Source organism: Pseudophryne corroboree, chromosome 1 (genome assembly GCF_028390025.1).
Source record: "Pseudophryne corroboree isolate aPseCor3 chromosome 1, aPseCor3.hap2, whole genome shotgun sequence".
NCBI lineage: Eukaryota > Metazoa > Chordata > Amphibia > Anura > Myobatrachidae > Pseudophryne > Pseudophryne corroboree.
Window position 1 is genome coordinate 579,554,564 of NC_086444.1, and position 15,924 is coordinate 579,570,487.

A 15,924-nucleotide genomic window follows, 5' to 3' on the forward strand; every position below is an offset into this window, starting at 1 on the left:
TCTCTCTCTGCACATGTTATATGTTTTATCTGTCACCCCTGCTAACAAAATTCCTGCTGCGATCAACTTGGAATTACCCCCAAAGTGTGTAACACCTTGAGATGTGCACTAACTTTCCTTAAGATTTTGAATATAGAGTCAAAATCTTACAGATTTATCTCACCATATACAGTACACACCTTTAGACACAAAGTAATGTAATAGGACGCACAAGCAGCTTCTGCTAATTAAAATGATATGCAGCATGCCTAAATTCTGTGTGTGACTGCGACTGTATGTGCATACAAAATGCTCTGCTACAGTGTTTACCTGGAAAACACTGTAACATTTTATTGTGGATGCATATAGAGCCGCTGTTACACACAGAACATAGGCATGCTGCATAGCATTTTAATCAGCAGAAGCACTTTGTGTCTAAGACTCATTTTCGTGGAAAAAATTGCAGAGTCCCGCCGCAGCATAGTGTGACTTCAAGGGCTATTTAGCCTAACTGTAGCAAGTATTCATGAAGACACATTCATTTGTAAAGCATGTTAGCATTGTGCATGCACCTAGAGATCGAGAGATTCCTGGCATGAGTGAGCCATCATTTGCTGGGCAGATCTGCTAACCTCATGCACGCACAATGGTGATTTTCAAAAGCGACACCTAGTGGATGATCACTGGTTACGCCAAACGCCTAGCTAAGCTCTATGCACCACCCTGCGACATAATGCGCTGCCTTGCGAGCAGGCACACTGCGACTCCGTGATCGGGACAAACGCCATAGATGGTATAGATGAGTGAGGTTCCATCTGTAACTATGAATACGACTGAGTAGTGTGGACTGGAAAATATGTGTGATACTGACTTCTGTTGGATGACTATTATATTGGAATAATGATGTTTCAATGAATTCGCAACAAAGTCTGGCTTTTTTGGGATCTGACCTAGCTACACATCTTTAATTGGAGCATCTGAGACTACTGCGATTATTATAGTGACTGTTTTTTGTGGATACATTTTGAAAGAGGAGTACAGACTTGTAGTGTCTGAGGTGTATTCGATTAACCATTTACATTTTGTAGACATTTAGAGGCTGGGTACCACTGGATTACGTTGTGCTGCTGTACTAGTTGCACCATTACATTTTCCATTCTAGCAATTTACATTTTCCCAACCTCCCAGAGAATACACCAAAACTGCGATCTGAGCAAACACCACTGAATTGCAGGGGTGTGCGGAATCATTTACAAATAATTTAATATAAATAATGTGCAAATTAGATTTCTGTTATGTCCTAGAGGATACTGGAGTCCACATTAGTACCATGGGTATAGACGGGTCCACTAGGAGCCTTGGGCACTTTAAGAAATCAATAGTGTGCACTGGCTCCTCCCTCTATGCCCCTCCTACCAGACGCAGTTTAGAAAATCTGCCCGGAGGAACCGGTCACGCTTAAGGAAGCTCCTGAAGAGTTTTCTGCATTTATTATCTGTTTGTTGTTTTCAGACAGGGCTGGTTGGCACCAGCCTGCCTGCTTCGTGGGAATTAGGGGGGGGGACGGCCCAACCTCCTATAGGGTTAATGGTCCCATTTTCTGCTGGCAGGACACTGAGCTCCTGAGGGTCCTATTCGCAAGCCCCACCACGGCGAGTGTACAGTCCCGTAGCACGCCGTCTCCCCTAACAGAGCCAGAAGTAAGAAGAGTGGTGAGTAGGTGGCCGGCGTCCTGGTTAGCGGGTCGCCGGCTGTAATGGCAGCATCAGGGTATGGAGTGCAGCACTGACATGCAGGCTGCGTCTCCAGGCTCAGTACAACATGCTGTATGTGTGTGTGTTTCCGCTGTGAGGGGCGAGTTGAGCTTTTTACCATTACCCTACACTGGCAAACGGCTTACAGGGGTTCTAACCCGCTGTTAAGTGTCTCGGACACCTCAGCCAGTATAATAAAACAGGGAAGACCGCGCGCCATTACGGGGGCGGGGCTACACTATGAGCAGATCCATCAGCTCACCAGCGCCATTTTCCCTCTGCACTGACAGGACTTACAGGGAAGCACAGCTCCTCCACAAAGACTCCACGTTTCCTCAGCGGTACCAGGGGGTCATAGTAAGGGGGGGGGAGCGGTGTTAGAATACTAATCCCTATTAAGGAGCTTAGTTTGTGACCCAGCTGAGCTTGGCTTTAGCATAGAGGGCACGGTGTGGCTAGCTCCATCTTCTCTGTGTCTCCCTGCGGGCTCTGTGTAGGTTAGCTGTGCTTTCATCTTTACTGTGTGTGTCCCTCTTCACATTACCATGTCAAGGGAGTGTGTTTCCCGCACAGCAGAGTGTTTGTCTTCCCCGGGGGATTCACTACAGTGTACCCAGGATGGTACACATTCTCAGGCTAGTGGGTCTGGACCCGCATGGTTGGATTCCCTTAAAGGGATGATCTCACATATTTCTAATAAATTATCCCATAATGAGAAAGAGACGCAATACAATCTGTGGAGGACCTGATGACTAGAGATTCAGTTCCCATACCAGCATCTCAGACCCCTGCCATTTGTCTACAGAAGCGTACTCTGGCCCAAATCCTGCAGGCTGACACTGATGATGATGTATCAGACACAGAGGCGGGTGATGTGGACTCGTGTGTGTGTGTGTGGGGGGGGGTGCAGCACTGTCACAAGGAATACAGGCCCTGATGGAAACTATTACAGAAGTCCTGCACATTCCTGACAAGGTGGCAGAGGTGGATGAGGAATGTTATTTTAATGTAAATAAGATATCCTCTGCTACTTTCCCTGCTTCAAAGGAGTTAAATTCTCTGTTTGAAGAAACTTGGGTTAATCCAGACAAGAAGTTTCAGATCCCTAAAAGGTTACATCCTTCCCGTTTCCTCAGGATGATAGGGAAAAGTGGGAAAATCCACCAATTGTTGACACATCGGTATCTAGGCTGTCACGTAAGATAGTCTTACCTGTCCCTGTGGCAGCCTCCTTAAAGGACACGGCTGACCACAAATTTGAGACCACTCTCAAATCCCTGTACACAGCTGCTGGGGTGGCCCAGAGACCCACTGTTGCTTGTGCATGGATTACTAGGGCCTTTACAAAATGGTCAGGTAATCTCATTGATGGGTTAGATTCCTTCTCCAGGGGGGGAGATAATTTTATTCCTACAGCATATACAAGACTCTGCTAATTTTATGGTGGAGGCCATAAAGGAAATTGATTTTCTCAACGCACGCACCACTGCCATGGCAGTATCAGCAGGCAGGGGCTTGTGGCTACACCAGTGGACTTCGGATGCGGATTCCAGGAAAGGTGTGGAAAGCCTACTATTCACAGGTGAAGCCCTTTTTGGAGATGAACTGGATACGTGGATATCCAAGGCTACGGTGGGTAAGTCTACATACCTTCCTTCCGAAGCAACCCCAGCTAGGAAAACATACTCTGCTCCAACTCTGCAGTCCTTTCAGACAGTGAAATTTAAAAGTAAATCCAAAGGTTCTTCTACAGCCATCAAAGCCAATAGAGGTAAACCCAGAAAACCTGCATCTGCACTTTCACAGGAACAGACCTCCGGTTTTGCTTCCTCAAAGCCTTCAGCATGACGGTGCACCACACTGCCTGGAAGACAGGCAGGTGGGAGCCCGATTAAGATATTTCAGTCACATACGGGTAACATCATGCCTGGATCCATGGGTCAAAGATCTTATCGCCCAGGGCTACAGACTGGAATTTCTGGAACTCCCACCTCACAGATTCTTCAAATCAGACTTACCAGCTTCTCCAAAAGCAAGCATGACTTTACAGGCAGCAATTCAAAAACTTGTACAGACTCAGGTCATTGTTCCAGTTCCACTTTAATTGCAAAATAAGGGTTATTATTCCAAGCTGTTTGTGGTACCGAAACCGGATGGTTCGGTAAGGCCCATTTTAAACCTCAAGTCACTGAACCCGTACTTACGGGTGTTCAAATTCAAGATGGAGTCTCAGAGTGGTGATCTCAGGTCTGGAGGAGGGGGAATTCCTGGTGTCTGTGGATATCAAGGATGCCTTCATATTCCGATTTGGCAGCCTCATATTCTGATTTGGCCGCCTCATTGGGCTTATCTAAGGTTTGCATTACAGGACTGTCACTACCAGTTCCAGGCCCTGCCATTTGGCCTCTCCATGGCACCGAGGGTGTTCATCAAGGTAATGGCAGAGATGATGTTTCTCCTCTGCAAGCAAGGAGTGAACATATTACCGTACCTGGACGATCTGCTGATAAAAGCACCATCCAGAGAGAGGTTGTTAGACAACATTGCCCTCTCAACATGACTACTCCAGGATCACGGGTGGATTCTGAACCTGCCAAAATCTCACCTGGAACCAACACGGAGGCTTCCGTTCCTGGGGATGATACTTGATACGGCACAGGAGGTATTCCTTCCATTGGAAAAGGCATTGGTAATTCAGTCGATGGTGCAGGACGTTCTGAGACCAAACCGGATATCGGTGCATCTATGCATTCGCCTCCTGGGGAAGATAGTAGTCTCTTACGAGGCACTGCAGTAGGGAAGGTTTCACGCAAGGTCCTTCCAGCTGGTTCTGTTGGACAAATGGTCCGGATTGCATCTTCACATGCACCAGAGGATACTTCTGTTACCAAAAGCCAGGGTTTCTCTTCTGCGGTGGCTTCAGACTTCTCACCTGACTGAGGGCCGAAGGTTCAGGATTCAAAATTGGATTCTGCTAACCACAAATGCAAGCCTCAGAGGTTGGGGAGCAGTCACCCAAGGGGAACAGTTCCAAGGAAAATGGTCAAGTCAGGAAACCATTGTTCCGATCAACATTCTGGAACTAAGGGCCATATACAACGCCCATCTACAGGTATCACAGGATCATGCCATTCAGGTTCAGTCAGACAATGTGATGTTGGTAACGTACATAAACCGACAGGGCGGAACAAAGAGCAGAGCAGCAATGTCAGAGGTAACAAGGATTCTCCTCTGGACAGAACAGAACACTGTGGCATTGTTGGCAGTCTTCATTCCGGGAGTGGACAACTGGGAAGCAGACTTCCTCAGCAGACATGACCTCCACCCAGGGGAGTGGGGCCTTCACCCAGAGGTGTTCGGCTGCTTGATACGTCGGTGGAGATATCCACAAATCGACATAATGGCCTCTTGTCTCAACAAGAAGCTCAAGCAATATTGTTCCAGGTCGAGAGACCCACAGGCAGTGGCGGTGGACGCTCTGGTGACTCCATGGGACTACCAGTTGGTGTACATGTTTCCACCACTTCCACTGATCCCAAGAATTCTCAAAAGAATAAAAAGGGAAAAGGTTCAAGCTATTCTCATTGCTCTGGACTGGCCAAGAAGGGCCTGGTACATGGATCTACTGGAAATGCCCCTAGAGCACCCATGGCCTCTACCTCTTCGCGAGGATCTTCTACAACAGGGGCCGTTTGTCTATTACGACCTAGTGCGGCTACGTTTGATGGCATGGAGGTTGAGTGTCAAATTCTAGCCCGGAAAGGGATCCTGGACAGGTTTATTCCAACCTTGATCCAAGCCAGGAAGGGGGTAACGTCTAAACATTACCACCATATTTGAAAAAAATACTTCTCTTGGTGTGAGAACAGGAAATTTCCTGTGGTGGAATTTCATCTGGGACTTTTACTACTTTTTTGCAGTCAGGAGTGGGTGTGGGCCTACGTTTGGGTGATTCTGGTGGTTACCGACACCTCGGCTACTTCAAAGTCCTTGGATGTTGTGAGGGCTTTGAAGATCTATGTGAAGCGGACAGTGCCCAAGGCTACTAGTGGACCCGTCTATACCCATGGTACTAATGTGGACCCCAGTGTCCTCTGCGGACTACGAGAAAAGGATTTACCGGTAGGTAATTAAAATCCTATTTTTACTCTTTCAGTTTGTTTAAAGAGAAAGTACATATATGCACATTTTGCTATTCTGGTACAGGTTGAGTCCCCCATATCCAAAATGCTTTTGGATTTTTCTGTATTTTGGAATATTTGCATTCCAGATATATTGGGAATGAGACCCAAGTCTAAACAAGTAATGCATTTATGTTTCATATACACCTTATACACATATCATGAAGGTCATTTTATACAATATTTTTAATAATTTTGTGCATTAAACAAAGTTTGAATAAATTGAACCATCATAAGGCATAGGTGTCACTGTCTTAGTCTTGCTAAAAAAAAAATCTGTATTATGTATTTTGGAATTTTGGATATGGGAGACCTAACCTGTAATTTGCTGTGTGTATCTATCGGAATTGATACCAATACAGCATAATGTATTTGATATAAGATGCTGCAGTCTTAATATCTACTGATTATGAGCACTGAAAGTAAATGACATAATATTGAAGTTGCTTTAACAAACATGGTGGGGACTGTAATGTGCAAAGTCCTGCCGACAGTAGATCATACCACAGAAGACATGTCACAACACTTAAAATGTACAGTCTGCACCAAGGTGGGATTCATCTATCTGTAGTAATTTACTGCCGGATGAAAAAGGGTGGTAGCCTTGGGCTTTAACTCCCAGGGCTATTAAATTTCAGCCCCTTTTTCACCCAAACCCTTGTTAATGTTCGTTACCGTAACGCGTTAACAGGCATTAACACACATAATCAGTGAAAAGCTCACAGTTCATGTGTCACGGCTCCCTTTAACCCTCTAATTATCAGGGCTTTTTTTGTTGCTGTTCAGACGCTTTCAAAAAAGTCCTTAATAAGTGCTGCTAGTGGGCTCACTTCGGGGCTAACTGAATAGTCGGGGGATCAATTAGCCCCTGGTTAATTGCTATGACAAATTGAATTCCCCCCTATGGCTGCTATTACAGTGCAATATGACATTACCTGTATTTTATTGTCAATGATTCATTATTTGCCACATAGTACTGCCCTAAATGATAACATCACACCCAGGGCCATAGACAGCTTGCCTGGATCCTGGTAATGCTGGGGTCATGGCCTAATCACTAAGGTGTGGCCATGCCCCCTTTAATAAAAAAAGGCACAGGGGGTGCCATGCACACCTAAGTTAGGGTCAGATCGAGGGGGGGTGAAATCAGTGCGATCATTCCCCCTACCTGCAGGCAGAAGCAGCAGCCTCCTTGGGTCCACCGCAGCCAAGCACACCGCAGCGTGTGCTGGGCACATGAGATGTTGCAGCCGGCTGACCAGTCCCAGGCCCCTGCTAGGCCCCTCCCAGGATCCCAGGACTGGGTAATTAGTACTCTCTACCGCCCCTCCCTGGCGGCACCACTGTTCACACCAAGAGAACTTTTGTGGCTACCGAGAGGCTGGGCATATCAAAGTAACTAAAGGTATTCGTAAGAAGGGCTTGTAGCTGTAACCTAGGGTGACTTGGTTTCACATAACATTTATTTCAATAGGTCTGGCTCTGGGTTTTCTATGTAGTTGAATGATGCTTTTAATGTTTTTCTATTTTTTTATTTATTACAGTCATTAATGCAGTGGCTGACATAAATGGTTTGTGGGAGAGCACAAATGGCTAGCAAGTTTGTGGGCAAATGGACATTTTCAGCTATTGAATGTGTGATTCTGAAAGACAGCAGCTACAGATGACCACAATATAATAAAGGAGCCAACTGGCAGTAATAGCACTTTAGCAATATAGCACCCCTTTCTTCTATTCCATATAAAGAGAGCTGGCATTTTTTGCTTTAATCACAGATGTTATAACTAATCCAAGATTGATAATGTGTTTCTCATAATGTTATTTTGTAGGTTTTGGCTCCAGCTTCTCGGCAGCAGAGGAAAGTGTAATGATTCCCATTTCTCCACAAAATGTCAACAGCGGATATAAAGTCAGCAATCAGGCAAGGATACAGATTTTTTTTTTCATTGGGCTTCCTCTAATGGCCTTGCAGTATAGTCAGATAAAGAAAGTCTATTGAATAAATTAGCAAAGCTAAGCAACTAATGCATAACGCTAATGTAACCGCAACCTCTCTACCTGAATCAATGTTTTCATATTAAAGCAAAGCTTCTAGATTTAATTCCAATGATAAGTGGTGTGAAGCTCAATAAAACAATAGTCCGTAGTCTTACAGGGAATGGGTTCAGACACATTCTACATGATGTACGTACGCTGTATGTGACAAAAAGCAATAACATTGAGAATCAAAGTACAGTTCTACAAGATTGAAATATAAATAAAACTGTTCTACTAAGACATAAGACAAAAATATGTTGTGGATTCATGTTAAAGGAACACATCAATACTTTCTGCTATAACAAAAAAAAAATTAACTATTAAATCAACATTTTGCTCAGTTCTTGGGTTTAGATTCTCTTGGGCGGCTCTATGTCAGATAATAAAATACGGCCCTGGTTCCTAAAGTATGGGGAGGGAAGCTAATGGAAAGTAGCCTGACCAATACATGTCTGTCAAATACCATATACAATATATAGATGATGTATTATTAAAGATGTAGTGATGGATGTTCACATATAGTAAATAATAATTTTAGTATTTATTACTTAGCATTATTTATATCTGATACTACTATTTTTTTAAATTAGGTGTAAAATGTTATTATTATGTAGAATGTTAGTACTGTATGTGTTCAGATTTTTTAGTCACTAACCAAGGGCCTAAACCAATGGCTTGCATGTAACTTCAATGTTGGGGGGCTGCAGTGGCGTCAGAAGGCGGGTGCGGGGGGTGACACCAAAGTGCCAGCTCTTCTGCAGTGACAGGAGCCCAGTGCTGCAGTGTGATAACCCACTGCAGCACTCTGCTCCTGTCACAGATAAGGAGCCGGCACTGCGCTGCACAGTCTCCGGGGGGCAGCCAGCATCTCCGGCCTGGGTAAGCTGGTCACGCTCCCGGAGTGAAGAGGAGATCCACGAGGCCACGCCCCTTTGAATCAGGCCACATCCCCTTTTCGGCTACGGCAAGATGAGTGGGGGGTGCAGTAATGCAGATTGCGCACCTGGTGTCACCACACCTTGTGACACCTTTGGGGGGCTGCATATGTGCAGAACCCTTTCTGAGCATTTGCAGAGCGGGTCCTGCTGCGTCGCACATTGTGCCCCCATTCTGCAGCCTGATTGATAGGCTGCGGCTGTGTGGAGGCAGTGACGTATTGGTGCGGGATAGCATTCCTAAAAATTGGGACCTGTCCCATTTTATGGAAGTGTCTGTGTCTTCCCATGCAGATTTATTGGCCTCGGATACGGATCTGTGATGGCCATCTGAGTAACCTGAGGATCACTCAGATGAGCAGTGTTTTTTGCAGATGATCCGATGCTGCATCCTTGGATGCAGCAGGAGAACACAGAAGGTAACAGGAGCTGTCTAATTAGACAAGAAGCCTCTTGCAGCAGTAGCCTATTTACTTCCTCAACCTCTGAATCAGGCTACAAAGCCAGCAGTGTAATTTAGCAAAACTCTCAAAATGGTTTTGCAAAATATTTGCTTGATATCTCTTTTGGCTGCAAAATGTTGCACATTTAAGTGTTTGTAGTATTATCACAACTTGCACCAACTGTAAATTCTGCACAATGAAAATGTACAATACAGTGTGGAATGACAAAGCTAAAGCGGCACTTGATAGTATTGCCTGAATTTTAAATGTGCAAAACAGCTTGTGCCTCTAGCAAACTCTATCCACATTATATTTTACTCCCTTCAGCAGCTATGCTCACAGAAAACAATGCAGCAATACTGTATGACAAAAGGTTTTTTTTCTGATAGAACTGAACTGCACTTAAACTGTGCTGAGGGCGATAGGGGCCTACAAGGACTTGCTGACATTGCACGATTAGTAAATGCTGTCAAAAAAGTTTTATCTTAAAATAAATACAATAGATTTAATACAGAGAAATTATATATACATATTTAACTTTGGACATTATTTAATATCAATAATGGAAAACAGATATACTGTAAATTACACTTTGTGGTGACTCTTTAGCGCACGCAGCATGCCCCTTCTTACAGTTCTGAAAAGGCATCTGCTGGTGTACTATTTTATAAGATCAGAGAACTCACACTTAAAGGTCATTAACTTATATTTCTCATATTCTCAAAAGTCAGTTAAGTAAGGACATGTGGGAGTATTTCAAAAAGGCTTTAAAAAAAACATATCCTTGCTCAATGTAAAGTGCTAGGGGCCTTCAGTATGGAATACAGGATCCCGATAGGCGGTCTCGTGATAGCCTCCCTTAAATATACGTTAAAGCAGAAAATAGTTAATTCACTCTGGCACTCAGTGTGTGTGACTTTTGGTGAAGTGGAGATTTAGGGGGTCATTCCGAGTTGTTAGCTCGTTATTTTTTTCTCGCAACGGAGCGATTAGTCGCTAATGCGCAATGTCCGCAGTGCGACTGCGCCAAGTAAATTTGCTGTGCAGTTAGGTATTTTACTCACGGCATTACGAGGTTTTTTCTTCGTTCTGGTGATCGTAATGTGATTGACAGGAAGTGGGTGTTTCTGGGCGGAAACTGGCCGTTTTATGGGAGTGTGTGAAAAAACGCTACCGTTTCTGGGAAAAACGCGGGAGTGGCTGGAGAAACGGAGGAGTGTCTGGGCGAACGCTAGGTGTGTTTGTGACGTCAAACCAGGAACGACAAGCACTGAACTGATCGCACTGGAAGAGTAAGTCTCGAGCTACTCAGAAACTGCACAGAGAAGTCTTTTCGCAATATTGCGAATCTTTTGTTCGCAATTTTGATAAGCTAAGATTCACTCCCAGTAGGCGGCGGCTTAGCGTGTGCAAAGCTGCTAAAAGCAGCTTGCGAGCGAACAACTCGGAATGAGGGCCAAAGTGCGTGTTACATACTAACAAAATGTTGCCAACATAACAGTATAGAGTTCTATGGTTAAAATAAAGGCCTTTTCCCACACTGCGTCACACAGGGTATGGCCCTCTATTATTCTCTTTCCGCATATCCTGAGAGTCTAAAACTTCAAAGAAGTGAATAAAAAGAAAATTATAACATGATACAATGCTCACTAAACTTCACTTTGAAGTAAGCACAATACCAAAAGGGCATCCAGTGAATAATAAAGGAGCGAAAGATAGAATTTGTAAAAAGGACTTTATTGGAGCCAAGTCAGCAGACTTGTTATCAGTGTAAAACTTTGGGGCAGATGTATTAACCTGGAGAAGGCATAAGGAAGTGATAAACCAGTGATATGTGCAAGGTAATAAAGGCACCAACCAATCTGATCCTAACTGTTAATTTGCATGTAGGAGCTGATTGGCTGCTGCCTTTATCACCTTGCACATATCACTGATTTATCACTTCCTTATGCCTTCTCCAGGTTAATACATCTGCCCCAAAGTCCTTTATTATGGTCCTACTCCCCGTCGTCGGGGGCAAGCATATACAATAAATAAATAAATTAGACAAACCTACATATATACCTTAGACATAACGTGCACCTCAATGTATACTCATACTCACCTCTCCAGTGCTACCGTTAGATGCCTCTTTCGTGCTCCGGGTCCGTCAGTCACATACCGATGATGTATTCTGGCAGCTCCGGCCAGGTGATGCTACAAGTTGCTTTGCTACATGATGCTCGTTCCTTTTGATACAATACAAACAAAATCAAAATTCGATCCAACCACACATAATGCATCAATCAAAACATAAACAAGCATAGTAGAGAGGGAGGGTTTTATTAAAACCCCAGATTGTTTTTACAATCATAACTTGAGTAAAAAAACATATTGAAGAAATAATGGAACATATGGAAGAAAGGCTAGCTCTGAGGGATCTGTCACAAAGGACTGACATCGGTGGTGATCCAAGATATTACAGGTTACCAACGGATATGTGATTGCCGATTAGCTGACCATGAAGTGTATGGATTATTACCAAAGCACTCTACAGCATAGTAGAAATTGGAGCTGGAAAACATTCTTAAAACAGCAAGGGAGCAGTCCCCGAAACGTAGGACCATAATAAAGGACAAAGTTTTAAACTGATAACAAGTCTGCTGAGTGCCGCCTTCTACCTGCTACTATATTGGACTGATATAATCCTAGGAGGGCACTACAGCAGCCATTCACCTATTTTTATGTATATCTACAGTTGTGCTTATAAGTTTACATACCCTAGCAGAATTTGTGATTTTCTGGCCATTTGTCAGAGAATATGAATGATAACTCACAAACTTTTCTTTCACTCATGGTTAGTGGTTGGGTGAAGCCATTTATTGTCAAACAACTGTGTTTACTCTTTTTAAATCATAATGACAACAGAAACTATCCAATGACCCTGATCAAAAGTCTACATACCCCAGTTCTTAATACCGTGTATTGCCTCCTTTAACATCAATGACATCTTGAGGTCGTTTGTGGTAGTTGTGGATGAGGCTCTTTATTTTCTCAGATGGTAAAGCTGCCCATTCTTCTTGGCAAAAAGCCTCCAGTTCCTGTAAATTCTTGGGCTGTCTTGCATGAATTGCACGTTTGAGATCTCCCCAGAGTGGCTCAATGATATTGAGGTCAGGAGACTAAGATGGCCACTGCAGAACCTTCACTTTATTCTGCTGTAGCCAATGACAGGTCGACTTGGCCTTGTGTTTTGGATCATTGTCATGTTGGAACGTCCAAGTACGTCCCATGCGCAGCTTCCGGGCTGATGAGTGCAAATATACCTCCAGATCTGGGCAATCCACGAAATCCGGAGATCCAAATCTTTACTGCAGCTCCAGAATGTGTAGGTCTTGTATTCTTTTCCCTTGGAAGGAACTGATTCCACCAGAATATGAACAAATCAGGTGAGAGACCACCCCTCTATCCACTATATATATATATATATATATATATATATATATATATTGTGGATAGAGGGGTGTATATATATATATATATATATATACACATATATCTAAATATGTATCTATACATGGGATGCAATCAATTTGCCGGCTGTCAGGAACAAGGAGACTCGTACCGCTTGCCCAGCTGCCGGCATTCTGGCTGGTGGGATGCCGCTGTCAGGATCTTGACAGCCGGCATCCCGCCAGCCAGGACGCCCCTGCTATGCACACACTTCAATAGAAGCTGGCGGGAGCATGATTAAAGTCTGTGGGAGCCAGCTAGCGATGCGTAAGGGGCAGCATGTCATACTGCATATGCATCACAGCCCTGCTACAGAACACTACTATACGCTGCAACAAAGTTGCGGGACACACCTGTGTATGAGCATTCATGTGTGCATGCACGTGTATGTGAATATACTGTATGTGCATTACATTGTAGCAGTATTTTTCCTTTTTATTTATACAGCACATAGTTGATAGAGTAGATTGAATACTGTATTCTATGTTGGTACAGTATTAAAGGATTATTTTTTCCAACAAATAATGGTATTATAAAATAGAGGCAGTTACTTGCCAGGGGAAACAATAAGCCCATCCCAAGTGTCCTGGACAAGTTATGCAGTGTGAGAAGGAGCTCCCTACTCAGACATTCTCTTCTCACGCTTCTTTTATGTGATTTGTCTGGGAAATATTCTGGACAAAGATTGAAACAAACATCTCAGGATAGGTTATATGAACTAAGAATGCATTGCTAGTTAGACCTTTGACATATGACCTTCATCCTTATGTGCTTTCACAGCATAAAAAAAGGGTGTTCACTTGTATGTTTCCAAGATCTCATTTGTAGGACATTTGAGAATATGTAATACATTTTAATCCTTATTATCAAGAAAGTAACTTATAGAAACAGTGTGGTTGTTGTATGTGTTATATTAGTGTATGGTAGTGGCTCCCAAACACAGTTCTCAAGGCACCTAAACAGTCCAGGTTTTAAGGATATCCATGCTTAGGCACAGGTGACTTAATTAGTACCTCAGTCAGTTTATACAATCTGTGGACAAGCAGGGACATCACTAAAATATGGAATTTTGGGGTGCCTTGCAGACCACGTTTGGGAACCACTGGTGTATGGGTTTAGTGTATGGGATCAGCAAGCACATAAGTGTCATTCATTTTATTTTTTATGTAATATATACTTCACAACTTCTCATATATTGAAATCGGGACTACGACGCCTAACACGATGCCACACCTCTTCTTAGCAGCGTTGAATAGATGTTAAGTGCATGTGCACAGTGTCTAGTCCATGGACTGAGGTACTGGGGGCATGGACAGCAGCTTCCAAGGGGGCGTGGTTTCACAGGAAATACAGCAACTTCAAGCCATGTCCCAGTTTTCTTAACTGTTCATAGAATAGACCAGTGTTTCCCAACCTCGGTCCTCAAGCCACACTAACAGTGATATCCAGGCTTGAACACAGGTGACTTAATTAGTACCTCAGTTATTTTGATTTAACCATCTGTGCTGAAGTCTGGATATCACTAAAACCTGCACTGTTGGTGTGCCTTGAGGACCGCGGTTGGGAATGCCTGGAATAGACAGTCCCTCTGTTAATGGAATAGATGCCATGCAGAGAGTGAGAGGGGACCTCCCAACTTCCCCCCCCTTCCCCCACTGCACGACATTGCGGCCCACGGGTTGGATGGTGGGACAGTGTCTGTAAAACCAGACTGTCATGCCAACATCAGAACAGTTGAAGGGATGCATAAAATGCATACTGAAAACACTTACTGACAGCCCTGCAATGTGATATACTGTATTGTGAATTATGGCACAACTATGGTTCAAAATAAAAAGAGTGCACTACAATGGTAAATAACATATTATGCATATTATGTGCTATTATGCACTATTATGAGGCATAAAATTAACAACTGCTGTGGAGAGGTGTCTCTCTAGAAGTATTGGGTCAGGGGCCCCTTCAAAATATATTATAGTGCCCACAAAGTATTTGCTACACTCCGGCGATGACTTTACTCATTGAACTAGCACAGCTTGCCTCAATGCGTACACATTGCAATAGTGCTAAGAAACACTGTATATCGCAGCAACACAGTATAAGAACATATCTGTATTGTTTGTTATCCTGCAAAATGAAATCTGAGTTTTGCAATAAGGTGTGTTCTGTAACTGAGCACATTTTTGTACGTAGGTGGTCATTCCGAGTTGTTCACTAGCTGCATTCGTTCGCTGTGCAGCGAAGAGGCAAAAAAACTGCAGTTCTGCGCATGCGTATGCGGCACAATGTGCACACGCGACTTACTATTACAACGAATGATGTAGTTTTACACAGGGTCTAGCGAAGCTTTTCAGTCCGACTGGTTGCCACAGAGTGATTGACATGAAGTGGGCGTTTCTGGGTGTCAACTGACCGTTTTCAGGGAGTGTTCTAAAAAATGCAGGCATTCCAGGAAAAACGCAGGCGTGGCTGGGTGAACGCAGGGCGTGTTCGTGACATCAAAACAGGAACTGAACAGTCTGAAGTGATTGCAAGCGCTGAGTAGGTTTTGAGCTACTCTAAAACTGCACGAAAAAACTTTGTAGCCGCTCTGCGATCCTTTTGTTTGCCCTTCTGCTAAGCTAAAATACACTCCCAGTGGGCGGTGGCATAGCATTTGCACGGCTGCTAAAAACTGCTAGCGAGCGAACAACTCGGAATGACCACCCTAGTCCGCACGTGAGAGCACATATCTTTTCTAATGAACAGAGGGAAATCTACGTAACTGCTAACTGTGCTGATATTGACGGAACATTCCTGATTCACACACCTTGAAAGTGGTGACATTTTGCATTTCCAGGAAGGTCAACCACATTTGGGCAGACTGTGGCGGAGTTTCGGTGGATTTATATATAAAATAGTGCAGTAGTAAGGGGTACATAAGGATTTTAGCTATGAGTGTTGGCTGTATAAAGTGGGTTTGTTTAAAATGGAGAAGGAAGAATAGAAATAGGTATTTAGGGGGACATATACTAAGCAGTGATAAAAGTGGAGAAGTGAGCCAGTGTAGAAGCTGCCCATGGCAACCAATCAGCACTGACGTAACATTTATCATTTGCATACT

At 43.8% G+C, this 15,924-nt stretch overlaps 1 protein-coding gene across 1 annotated transcript in view; it reads left to right on the forward strand.

Annotated features, from left to right (window-relative positions):
- SVEP1 (sushi, von Willebrand factor type A, EGF and pentraxin domain containing 1) overlaps positions 1-15,924 on the forward strand; it is a 598,519-nt gene that overhangs the window by 362,098 nt on the left and 220,497 nt on the right. Inside the window, exon 20 of the mRNA XM_063914219.1 lies at positions 7,744-7,835. Coding sequence (XP_063770289.1) covers positions 7,744-7,835 — 92 coding nt within the window. The remainder of the gene's footprint in view (positions 1-7,743; positions 7,836-15,924) is intronic.